The sequence below is a fragment of the Haliaeetus albicilla genome, chromosome 12 (assembly GCF_947461875.1).
Source record: "Haliaeetus albicilla chromosome 12, bHalAlb1.1, whole genome shotgun sequence".
In the NCBI taxonomy this organism is placed as follows: Eukaryota; Metazoa; Chordata; class Aves; order Accipitriformes; family Accipitridae; genus Haliaeetus; species Haliaeetus albicilla.
The window spans coordinates 28803799-28815620 of record NC_091494.1 but is presented as its reverse complement, the minus strand read 5'-3'; the positions used below and the strand labels follow the sequence as shown (position 1 = coordinate 28815620).

General features: G+C 66.3%; 2 protein-coding genes across 4 annotated transcripts; both read left to right on the top strand.

Annotated features, from left to right (window-relative positions):
• Positions 1–6817: 6817 nt before the first annotated feature.
• On the top strand, positions 6818–8789 carry LOC138688115 (peptidyl-prolyl cis-trans isomerase FKBP8-like). Of its 3 annotated transcripts, XM_069798792.1 has the most exons (8): positions 6818–7163; positions 7245–7411; positions 7494–7582; positions 7714–7931; positions 8008–8180; positions 8263–8340; positions 8440–8543; positions 8658–8789. In XM_069798792.1, exons 1-8 carry the CDS (start codon positions 6929–6931, stop codon positions 8692–8694), a joined length of 1101 nt encoding a protein of 366 aa, XP_069654893.1. In that variant the 5' UTR covers positions 6818–6928; the 3' UTR covers positions 8695–8789. The 3 variants fall into 3 exon arrangements, with proteins under 3 accessions (XP_069654893.1, XP_069654894.1, XP_069654892.1); XM_069798793.1 differs by lacking the exon at positions 8263–8340; XM_069798791.1 differs by having other exon boundaries at positions 6818–7411.
• Positions 8790–9152: 363 nt separating this feature from the next.
• SERF2 (small EDRK-rich factor 2) lies at positions 9153–9912 on the top strand. Its single transcript, XM_069799617.1, has 3 exons — positions 9153–9251; positions 9459–9567; positions 9687–9912. Exons 1-3 carry the CDS (start codon positions 9245–9247, stop codon positions 9748–9750), a joined length of 180 nt encoding a protein of 59 aa, XP_069655718.1. The 5' UTR covers positions 9153–9244; the 3' UTR covers positions 9751–9912.
• The last annotated feature ends 1910 nt before the right edge of the window (positions 9913–11822 follow it).

The following is an 11822-nucleotide window of genomic DNA, read 5'->3' as shown; positions in this document are numbered from 1 at the left end:
AGGGGAGGGGTGCTACTAACTACATACTCAACCCAAACGCAGGTAGGGCCAGTGCTGAGGGTGTTTCTCACAGCCAGTAGACTTGTCCGTGGCTTGTGTGTGGTTAGGACAGTTAAGACCAGTTAATTGTAAGATCATTACTTCTCTTGGTAGAAAGCAGGCTGGTAGCTGTGGCTTTCTCTTCAGGAGAGAGAGGAATAGGATCCCATGCTGCAGTCAGATGGTGTGGGCTGTGACCAACCATCTTGGGGTACGGGCAGCCCTAACTTCCTTTGGCCCAGAATGTGCTGACTGGGAAGGGCAAGAGCGAGATGGTGGGTGAACAGACATGGGCTGTTGCCCCAGTTATCTGAATTTTTTGGGCTGCATGTGCATTGAAGTGATGATCAGCAGACTCGTAAGGCACTGCTGTGTTGCAGCAGTTACCATGGTAAGAGCCAGTGCTTGCTTTCTCTGTGGATTCCTCCCCCACAACTCCAAAGGCTGTGTACCAATTATTTATTGCTGCTGGAATTCTCCAGGTACAGTATATCATACAATGCTTAGCACATGGTTCTATGTCTACAGCAGCTATGCAGTACAAGAATTTCTTTCCCAGCTACATTAGTATCTTAAACTGCATCTACGTTCTGCACTGTGCTGCTGGCTAGCAGGTGCTCTGTGTCCCAGAACAGACATCAAGACACCTTGCAGGGGGAAGCATACGTGTGACATTGGGTGGTCCTTGTGCCTCAGGCTGGCAGGACCCCTGCAGCTGGCTGCAGACTTGAGATGGTAGCGCAAGGAACAGGGGAATACAACAGGCTCTACTTCTGACTGCTGACGAGTACCTTCTGTAAAACCAAACTGGAGCACTGTGTCCTTAATGAGTACTGCCCTGTGTCAAGAAAGGCAGAGCCCAGGGGAAGCTTTTCTGATCCTTGCTTTGCTCCCTAGTCTGTGACTTCAGAACTGGTGGCAGATGGGCCCTAAGCACAAGTAAAGTTCTTCAGCATGTTTGGCCCAGAGCCCTCTCTTGGTAAGTGCTGGTGCTAGTGCCCGAACCACTGGGGGTGAAGTAAGCACAGGCTTGGTGAAGCTTTCTGGCAAGAGGGACAAAGGATGTGAGCAAGGGCATTGTGCTGGGGTGTGCTGGTGACTGTCCAGGTACCCCTTACTGTGTGCTGTAATTAAAATTAAGCTAATGAGGCTTCAGTTGAGGAGAAGCAGACATCTGAGGAAGGATTCATAGGTTAACTCATCAAACATGATTGACACAGGCCTTGCTTTCAGCAGGAGACCTGCATGGAAAGCTGGCCCAACCCTGCCAGGGGGCAGCCACCCCCCAAAGGTTTAAGTAATGCATCCATGAGGGTTGGCTCAGGCCTTAGCAGAGGGTTGCTGAGTGCCTGGCTCTGCCTTTCCTCTGCAGCTGAGGCCTCCTGCTCTCCTGCAGGGAGCAGAAAACCAGCTGGCTGCAGGCAGCTGGAGCAGCCCAGCAGCTGGCCTGTGCACTAGCCACACATGGGCTGTGGGGCACTGGGGTACGCACTGATGGCAGCAGGGCACTCCTGAACCCTGTCCTTAATCTCATGCACCCTCAGGGATTTGTTTCTTCCACTGCTTCAGGGACAGGTCCTGATAAGCAAGGAAAAGAATTGCAGCAACGGTTTGCCTAGGAGCTCCAGCTTCCTTCAAACTGTAGAATCAGGCTTTTGATATGAGACAGCTTCTGGTGGAGGTATTCACAGCGCTGCTTCTCCTGCTGGTAGCTAGGATAAGTCTAGGGGGTGGGGGGGAAATGTATATGGATCAGCTATGGGAGGGAACCTAGTCCCTGCCCTGCATCCAGCCTCACCTTCTTGGAAGTGGCTGGACTCATGCACAATTGTAGCTTCAAGTGCCTGACACCCAGAAGCAGTTGGGTAAGCAGAACTGGAACATGGCTGTGTTGTGCCATCATGCCCCAGGTGCCCCTCTTGCCTTGCATTCCTCCGTTCCTTGTTTCAACACCTTCATTTTGGCTCCCAGTTGAATAAATTTCCAGCTCACGTTACCAATGCGAGTGTGCAGATTGTGGTACTCTGTGTAGTCTGCACTAAAAGCTGCCTCATAAGCTCTGCACTGCTCCACTGAGGAGATGGTACAGTGTTTCTTGCTGTGACCAGGAGAAGCTTGTTCTCCCTGGGCCTGCAAGACCTCTGCAGCAGAGCAGAGCCCTTGCTCTTGGCAGGGCAGGGGGCTGGCGGTGCTGTTGTCTTGCCAAGGCCCTTTGGTGTGAGGGACAGCAAGTAGGCAGGGCTGCGACCTGGCTGTGCCTGGGGCCAGGCTTGCAGCCCTTTTGCTGCTGTTGTCAGAGGTGAGGCAGGTAGCTTGTCTCAGCCTGCCTGATGCTGTGGGGCTGGGCCAAATTACACTAAGCAATGGGGAGCCCCACAGCAGTGAGGGCCAAGCTCTCTTACCGCAAGTAATCTGGGATCTCTGCTAAGGAGGAGCTGCTAGCCTGGGACCTGGCAAGGAGCAGAAGATCATGAGGGTTATCAAGCCCGCTGGAGCACCTCTGCTTCACCTCGGCCAGGACTTGTCCTGCCCCTGGGCTCACTGGAAGGCCCCTTCTCCAAAGCCAAGCTTGCAGTCACATGGCTCTGGTGGACATAGAGCCCCTGGCCCACGGGGGAGATCTGAGGGGCCTTTCAGGGACCCCTGAGGGATGCTGGCGTGCAAGGTGCCGGGGGTGCCCTGCTCAGCCACGCAGCTGCAGCAGAGATGTGTTGCAAAATTCCATGTGGGGACGGATGACAGGACACCAATATGATGATCAAAGTTGCCAGTTTATTGAGCATAGCTGATCATTCTTATACAATTCTCAAAGTTCCTTAAAAGCTTTGATTGGTTGCTGCATGCAAGCATATAGTGTCCACGCACACAAGCATAAAATATGATTGGTTATATCGACACTGTACACACGTATAAACATAAGATATAATTGGTTATACTAACTCTGTACACATGCATAAACATAGGACATAATTGGTTATATCAACTAAAACATGCAAAACTTGTCTCAATCTAATTGGTCAAGATAAACTGCCAAATTGAGGTTCTTTGTGCCAAGTTCCCTTTATCATGGAATGTGCACCTGTGTTCTTCTAATTGGCATCTTTTTTTGTCTTCATGTTTATTCTGTTCAAGGCCTTCTAAAGGCATCTGGAATGCTCTTGTGACTGTTAGCTAAATATGTGTCCACAGAGATGGCTTCAGGTCATGAGGCTGGGTGGTTCACCCAGGCTTGCACTGTCCCCATATTTGCCCTGGCCTCCTAGCCAAAGCCTCTCTGCTTGCCAGGAGTCCTGGTTTGGGCCACCCACCTCCTCCCAGGGCTCCCTCGGGTCTGGTCCAGCTTCTGCATGAGCTGGCAGGCCCATGCACCCTGGGGCTGTCCCTGGCTGCTTGCCCCAGGCACCCCTCACCTCTGGGGGCAGAGGGGTGCTGCTCTGGGCTTGGGGCACTCTCCTCCCAGTCATCGCCTGCCTCCTCCTCGCTCTTGGGGCTCTCCAGCTCCCCAGCATCGCTGCTGGGGGGCAGAGGCCCAGCTTGCTGCTGGCCCTGTGCTGCTGGGTGGCCTGTGCTGAGCATCTGTGGGCAGCTCCAGTGTCACTCTTGTGAGCCAGGGCCCAAGACCTCTCGCTGGCTCTTAGATCTGAGAAATCCAGCAGTGCCAGGCGTTTCTGAAGGACAAACTTGCTCTGCCTGTCCTGGGCCCCTGTGCTGGGACCTGGCGCTGGAGGGTCCCCTGCCAGCTTCAGCCCACACAGCCCAGGGCTGGTGCATCCCTCACTTCATGTCAGTGCTTGCGCGTGTCCTGTCCTTTGGGCTGTACGGGGTGGGGGTGGGTGTCACGGCAGGGCCAGCCCCCCCACTGCTGCACCATGCCTCGGGTTGGGCAGGACACAAGGCAGGGGCAGAGTCCAGAGCTCAGAGCATTTGGGCTGGGGGGGGCAAGGGGGGCTTTGCTGGAAAGGAGGCGCAGAGAGGAAGAAGCCCAATGCCTTCGGGAAGCAGCTACACTGAACTGGGGTCTCCCCACCCACACCCCTTTGGGGGCTTTCTGCTGCTGGAGCTCATGAGCACCTACCACCCCCAGAAGGTTTCTGCTGGTGGCCTGAGGGGAGCCGTGCTCTGGAGGCTGCTGCAGAGGCACCAGGAAGGATGGGGCCGAGGGTCTGCGATCCTGGCTCCTGGGGCATGACAGACAGTAGAGACCAGAGACCAAGACTGGGTAAAGTGTCTCCAAATGCCAAGTGGCTGGGCAGCAGAGGGCTGGGTCCAGTCTTGCCCAAAGGGTGCTGAGTACCTGGGAGTAAATGCATTGTGCCCGTGGCCAGACCCCAGCAGCAACCAAGCACCCCAGGCCCTGCTGCTCTCACTGCTGCTTGCCCCAGGGCCCCCGCTCTACCTGCTGCTGCTCCTGCACCATGTTCCCTGGCCAGCTCTCCAGCACAAGGGTCCCCTTCAGGGGGTAGCAGCAGGCAGCCGGCTCCAGCTCGGCAACCTGGGGGGGGCACAGCCAGGTGGGCATGTTGCAGTGTTCTCACACTCGAGCAGGCACCGCAGCTGGCACCCTCACCTCCTCCAGTGCTGCCAGCAGCCGTGCCCCACTGCACCTGCCCGCCAGCATCCCCTCCAGCCGCTGCAGGAGCTCATGCTTGCGACAGGGCTGCAGGGCCCAGGGCTGAACCAGGCTTTGAAGAGATGCCCTGGGGCTGGCTGTTGCAGGTCTGTGGTTTCTGCTCTCTGGGACACAGCAGAGCACTTCCCTGGCAGGCCCATCACGCTGGCCTTGGGAGCCGTGACACCTTTGCCTGCAGACACATTGGGACAAAATGGGGTCAGCCCCTCAGGAGAATCACAGCAGGTTCTGCTTTCCTCCCCCATCAGTCCTGGCACACAGCCCCCTGAGCCTCTGCACCCCCAGCCTGCCATGGCTGCCCCACCACCACTGACAGGACAGGGACACTACAGCTCTCCTGGTGCTGCTACTGCCTCCTGCTCACTGGTGCAGCCTGAGACCCCCAGACATGCGGAGCTGCTGCCCTGGCCATGGTGAGCAGTGGCCGCCGCGTTGCAGGGCCAGCTGGTCCCGGAGGAGGCAGCACTGTCATCCCAGGGGGAGAGCAGGGCCCCCGCAGCCAGCAAACCCCAGCCTGGCAGGGAGTGGAGGCTCAGCACCCATTGTCATTCAGGCCAGGGCCACCCACGGCACCGCACTAACTGGAGCCAAGCATGGCTGGATCGGGCTCAACAACTGCTCTGCTGCAGGATTCCTTTGCCAGGGACACAGGCTCCCGCAGCAGTGGGGAGCAGCTCCCCCAGGCACAGACTATGATTTTCTCCTGGATGCTGCCCAGGCTGTCCAGCTGGCCCTGACCTAGCCTGGGAAAAGACAACACCTCCTGCCAGCTGAGCCCAGCCTGCCCCCCTGGCCCAATGCAATGACCAGAGAAGGCCCTGCAAGGTGGGCACACCGAACAAGCAAGGAAGGAGGGAATCCATACCCAGACTGTCTCCAAAGACCCTGTCTCCGGGGCTGCTGCTGCCCCGGCAACTCTGGATGCCCTTACAGGGACCGGGAGCTCAGGATGCTGTGAGCTCAGGGAGGGTGTCGGGAACTTCTAGACCCCAAAAGCACCAGGCTGCTTGGCCAGGGCCATCGGGGACCGCGAGGAGAAGAGCAGGAGCGAACCCGACTGGTGGGAGCGCACCCCTGGGCAGCGCTCCCACCCATCTGTGCCCGCGGCTCCGCCAGCGGGAGCAGGGCTGGGGCTGACCCCGAGGCGGTGCTGCTGGCGCAGCTCCGAGTGCTGAGGGACCGGAGGGCCGGCGACCGGGACCGCGGGGGCCCGGCAGGCTCACCGGGGCACGGCCAGCTGCGCGCACTCGAAGCTGGCCCCTCATTCGTCCCGGCTGCAGCAGGAGAGGGAGAAGGAGAAGAGCCGCGGGGGGGGGGGGTCCCGGGGCCTCCCGGCACCGTCAGGCACTGCCGGCGGGACGGGCCGTCAGGGCCGCGGCCCCCCCCCCCGAGCCTCCCCATTCCCCCGGGGCGCGGCGGATCCACCCCGCCCGGGGTGGCACGGGCCCTCCGATCTCCCCGGTACCCCGATCCACTCACTCCCGGCCTTCCTGGTTTCCCCGGCCCCCCAGTTCCCCCACGCCGTGGCCGCCCTGGGTTTCCCGGTCCCCCCACTCACCCCCCGGCCGCCCTGGGCTCCCCGGTCCCCTGGTCCCTCCCGGTCCCCCCACCCCCCGGCCGCCCTGAGTTCCCCGGTCTCCCCAGTCCCTCCCGGTCCCCCATCACCCCCCGGCTGCCCTGGAAGGCGATCGCGGGCCCCGGCGACCCCTGCAACAACAGCGGGCACCGATGAGTCCCGCCTGCGCCCGGTTCCCCCGGCTCCCCCCGCCCGCCCCGGCCCGGTCCGCTCCCACCTGCCGCCGACCGCAGCCGCGCAGCGCCCGCGCCGCCAAGACCCGCACGTGCAGGAGGCTCAGCCGGGAGCCCGGCCCGCAGCCCCCGTACCGGAGCCGCCCGCGCAGCTCCGGCCGCGGCATGGCCCGGACCGCGGCGGGCGGGGCGGGCCCGGGGGGGCAGCGGCGGGGCGGGGCGGTGGCGGCGGGAGCCCCGTGGCGGGGCTCGGCCTGACCCGGCTATTTTTGCCGCCGGCCCGGGCTAATCCCCTGAGCGGCTTCCCGGCGTTAGGTAACGGCGCGACGCGATGCGCTCGGCGACGGTCCCGGCCCGGGCGGCCCGGGGCAGTCGCGGCGCGGCGGGGCCGGCGGCGACGCGTCCGGTGCGGGCTGGGGGCCGCGGGCGCTCGCCGCCGTCGAGCCCCGGGGGCGGCCTGGACCGAGGCCGGCTGGTAGCGGCGGGCGGCGAGGCGGGCCGGGACCGGGCATGCCGGGACCCTCGCCCGGCGGCTCCCCGGAGCGGGAGGCGGGGGCCGGCGGGCGGCCGCGGGGCCCCGGTGGGGGCAGGCGGGTGCGGTTCCGCCTGCCCCACACCGCCATCGCCGTGCCGTCGGTGCGCGAGGAGGAGCGGCTCTTCTACCGGCGGCTGGAGGCGCTGGCGGCCCCGGGCCCCGGCGGCTTCGGGCCGCTCTTCGCGGCCGACGGCTGGAGCGACCTGACGGGTGAGCGCCCGCGGGCAGCCCCGGGGAGAGTCGGGCCCCGGGCGTCCCGGGACGGCTCTCAGAGCCGCCCCCGCCCCGCAGAGGACCGGCTGCTGCGGAAGCGCGTGGTGCGGGACGGACAGGGCGGGCCGCGACCGCGGCCGGGCCAGGAGGTGTCAGTGAAGGTGCTGGGCGCCCTGGAGGACGGCGGGCTGGTGGAGCGGGACCCGCGGCTCACCTTCGTGCCGGGACACGGCGACGTCGTGCAGGTCAGTCCCAGCCGGGGCGCGGTGCGGGCTGAGCGCCGCCCGGTGCCGCGCCCGGCCAGCCCCTCCGTGCCCGCGTCCGCAGGCCCTGGAGCTGGGCGTCCCCACCATGCAGCCCGGGGAGGTCTCCTTCTTCCTCGCCGCCTTCCCCTACGGCTACGGCCGCCCGGGCAGGTAGGGCGGACAGGGGCGGGGGGGAGCGGGGCGGGCAGGGGGCCTGGGAGGGGAGCAAGGGGCCGGGGGGGCAGGGACCGGTAGGGCCGGGGGCCGGCCAGGGGCTGGGGCAGCCGGCGCTGTGCCCGCAGGGAGCCCGACGTGCCGCCCGAGGCACCGCTGCTGTTCGAGGTGACGCTGTTGGAGGTGCGAGACGGTCCCGACCCGCAGCCGCTGCCGCCCGCCGCTCGCCTGCGCCTGGGCTCGCAGCGGAGGGAGAGGGGCAACTTCCACTTCGCGCGGGGCGACTTCGCGGCGGCGCTGCACTCCTACCGCCTGGCCCTGCGCGCCCTCGACGGCCCCGCCGCCGGTGAGACCGGGCAGGGGAGAAGAGGGGGGGAGGTCGGGGGCTGAGTCGGGGCGCTGAGGCCGCACTCCCCCCGCAGCCCCGCCCGGGCCGCAGGAGGAAGAGGAGCTGCGGGAGCAACGCGTCAAGTGTCTCAACAACTGCGCGGCCGCCGAGCTGAAGCTGGAGCGGGCGGGCGAGGCGCTGGCGGCCTGCGAGGCGGTACTGCGCATCAGCCCGGACAACGGCCGGGCGCTGCTCCGGCGGGGGCAGGTGGGTCCGAGGCCTGCGCCCCCCCCCCCCAGCTCCTCTCCCCAGTCTGCCCGCCCGCTCCCACCCGCTCCTCTCCCCACAGCTGCTGGCACAGCAGGGCCGGGACGCGGAGGCCGAGCTCGACCTGAGGAGAGCCCTGGAGCTGGACCCGGCCAGCAAGGTGCGGGGGTCTCACAGGAGCCCGGCTCGGGGTGGGGGGGCGACACCGGCACCGTCGGGGGTCCCGCCGGAGCCGCTGCAGCCGCCCCGCCGCCCGCAGGTGATCCACGCCGAGCTCTCGCGGCTGGTGAAGCACCGGAGCCCCCCAGCCTGCGCCGACCCCCAGGAGCCCCGCCAGGGCCCGACGCCGACGCCGAGCCCCGGGTGCGTAGGCGCGCCGGCGGAGCAGGCTGCCCGGGGAGGGGCCGTCGGGGGCCGGTCGCGGTCCCGCCTGGCCCCACCGGCGCGGATGGCCCTCACGGCGGTCCCTCCCCGCAGAGCCCCAGCACCGCCCGCGGCGGAAGGAGAGGCCTGAGCGGCGCCGCAGAGCCCGCCCGGAGGAGCCGCCGCCCCCCCGGGGATGGAGAAGAGGCTGCGGGGCTGCCGGTGGCCCGGCCCGGCCCGGCCCGGCCCGGCCCGGCCCGGCCTGGGGGGCCGCAGCGGCTCCGGGCATCGGACCGAGGAGTGGGAAAGGCGCCCGCAGCGCCCCGGCCCGGCCGCCCCGCCCTCCCGCGCTGTCTCCCGTCCCGTCCCGTCCCGTCCCGCACCGCCCCCGCACGGCTCACGCCTCAAGCGTCATGGCGGGGCGTGGCGCCGTCATGTCCCGCCCCCCAGCGCGTGGGCGCGGCTCTGGCGCCTGCGCCCCAGCTTCCGGCTTTTTCGCCCCCGCCGGCAGAATGGCAGCCGTAGCCCGCGGCCAATCAGGCGGGGCCTAGCCGGAGAGGCGCGCCAATAGGAGAGCGGCAGGGGCGGGCTCGGCGCGGCGATTGGCCGTGCCGCGCCCTTAAAGAGCGGGGCGGGGCGGGGCGCGGGGGGGGTCAGTGCGGGACGTGGCGGCGGAGCGGAGGGCGGGAGGGAGCGGCGCCATGACCCGTGAGTGCGGGCCGCGGCCGGGACCGGGGGAGCGGCGCCGTGACCCGCCCTGCGGGGCCGGCCTCGGGGGGTGGGTGGTTGGGGGGGAGCGGCGGCGCCGTTACGGGAGAGCGCGGGGCAGGGGCGCGAGCTGGGCCGCGGGGCCGGGGCTGGGCCGCGGGGCCGGGCCGCGGGCCGGGCCGTTCTGAGGCGGCCGCGCCGTCGCAGGCGGGAACCAGCGCGAACTGGCGCGGCAGAAGAACCTGAAGAAGCAGAGCGACTCGGGCAAGGGCAAGCGGCGGGACGACGGGCTCTCGGCCGCCGCCCGCAAGCAGAGGTAAGCGCCGGGCCGGCCCAGCCGACCCGCTCCCCCCCCGCCCCCCAGCCCCGATCCCCGGTCCCCTCCCGATGGCGGTGCTGGTACCGCTGCCAGCCCGGCCACGCGTTCTCCCACAGGGACTCGGAGATCATGCAGCAGAAGCAGAAGAAGGCGGACGAGAAGAAGGAGGGCGCCAAGTAGCCCGCGGCCGGGCCGGGCCGCCTCTACCCCGGGGCCGGGCCGCCCGCCGGCAGGATGCCCAGCGCAGCCCCGGGGCCGGGCCGCCCCGCCGGGGACCCCGGCAGCCCCCCGCGCCTGCCTCGGGTCTGTCTCCTATTAAAGTAGCTTGTGGAGCCCTGCAAAGCCCGTCTCCTCCCTCCGTGCGCCCGGGTGGGGGGGCTGGGGCTGCCTGGGGAGCGGGAGGGGGCACCGGCGCCGCGCCCCCCCGGCCGGGAGGGAGTGTTCGTGGCCGCGTTTCATGCTGGTGAAGAGGGATGGACCAAGCACGGCTCTTGCGGTGTGGAGCAGCTGCATCTTCGCGGTGAGGAACAAAGATGGGGCCTGGTCTGGGAGGTGTCAGGGGATGTCGCCTGGGGGGTCAGGGCGGCCAGTGGGACCCCGCGCAGGGGCGTGTGGGGAGAGGGACAGAGGGGCGGTAAACACCCTGGGGAGGGTGGGATCGCTGGAAGCCTGGACGGATGAGACCAGGAAAGGATCACGGCTGAGAGAGATGGGTTGCAATGAGGGTGGGAAGGAGGGCTGGAGCTGGCGGCAGGGAGGCAATGCGGGTCTGGGGCGACGGCGGCTGGGTTTATGTGTGGACTGGACGGCTTCTGCAGCCGGTGGGACAAGCAGGCGCAGGAGCTGAAGCAGGGTAAGCTGCCTGCTCCGCAGCACCTCTGCGGGCACAGTGAGACTGGGGAATTGTCTACGGAGAGGACACGAAGCTGGCAGCAGGGCTATTTCTTGTGCTAGGTCCAGCAGCAGCGTGGAGCTGCCCTTGGGATGCTGAGGTCCAGTCCAGTGCTGTGGCCTTTGCTCTGGCCCACTGTCCTCTTCACTTCCCTGCAGGGCCGGGAGCAGTGGCATCAGCTGGTCCCACCACCTTGGCAGGATGGGGCCCAGTGGCTGCCGCGGGCCCTGTGTGGCCCCAAGCTGGGTGCCACAGCAGGCAGAGCTCCTCACTGGGCAAGGTGCAGCACTGCCTCCACCACATTGGTGCTGTCCTTGGCGCTGGTCTCACAGAACGGGGAGCCGTGGGCCTGGGGGGAGCAGGGGGTGTCAGTGGGGTCCCTGCTGCCCTTAGGGGCCCCGAGGTGCGCCTGCTCACCCTGGCCAGTTGCTGCCTCTGGCAGGCTGTGCTGCAGGTCTGTCTTGTTCCCCACCAGCATGAGTGGCAGCGGCCTCTCTGTGGCCTGTGGGAGGGAAGGGCAGCTCAGAGCTCCCTGGGGCTGGCAGCCTCCACCTGCTGCTGTAGTCCATCTCCTCAAGGAGCCCTAGAGCTCTGTCACATGCACCGGCTGCACCCTGTCACACCTGTACCATGCAGAGGAGCAGAGTGCAGTTCCAGACCCAACACAAACACCAGTGAAGGGGAAAAGCTGGGGGGAAGCAATCCTGCTGCTCCCAGAGGCTGGCCCCCCACCTTGCTTTGCAACCAGCCCAGCTCGCTCCTGTCTCGTTCCTGCTCCCCTAGGACTGTCTGGGGCATGGCACAGCCTGGCCCCAGAGCTCCTGCCCCTTTCTGTGGGGGCTGGGTGCCTGTTGGACCCTTCCTGCTACCTTGATGTCCTCAATCCACTGGCGGACGCTGAGGAAGCTGCTTGGGGAGCTGATGTCATAGAGGAGCAGCACGCCATGGGCTTTGTGGAAGTAGCACTGGGTGATGCTCTGGTACCTGGGGCCAGGGGTGTCACTGCTGTGGGCCTGGGCCAGGCCCACTGCCCCAGGGCTGCTCTGCTGCTGGTGCAGTGACTGCCAGCCTGTGGGGCTGCTGCCAGAGCAGGACCTGGCCCTGACTGGCCTGGCATGGCATCAGGCAACCCAGCCCCTGCGCTCTCGCCTCTCCTGCCCAGCTGTGTCCCAGATCTGTAATGTGGTTTGCTCCCTGTCCACCAGCAACTGCTTTATCTGCAAGTCCATCCGTGCTGGGAGGGACAGTCAGGTGCTGCTCCTGTGCCTCTGCCCCAGCTGGGTGCCGAGGGTGCTGGAGATGTCTCCTCTGAACTTGTTTGTGCAGAGGTGCATCAGGAAGCTGGACTTCCCCATGCCCC

What these genes read in the sequence shown, in the direction of transcription:
- SERF2 (XM_069799617.1), top strand. An exon ending in GCCGCCGCCCGCAAGCAGAG is followed by an intron (nt 9,568 to 9,686) that starts GTAAGCGCCGGG and finishes GTTCTCCCACAG; the next exon opens with GGACTCGGAGATCATGCAGC.
- LOC138688115 (XM_069798791.1), top strand. Translation starts at nt 6,929, where the DNA reads ATGCCGGGACCCTCGCCCGGCGGCTCCCCGGAGCGGGAGGCGGGGGCC. An exon ending in GACACGGCGACGTCGTGCAG is followed by an intron (nt 7,412 to 7,493) that starts GTCAGTCCCAGC and finishes CCGCGTCCGCAG; the next exon opens with GCCCTGGAGCTGGGCGTCCC. An exon ending in ACGCCGACGCCGAGCCCCGG is followed by an intron (nt 8,544 to 8,657) that starts GTGCGTAGGCGC and finishes CCCTCCCCGCAG; the next exon opens with AGCCCCAGCACCGCCCGCGG.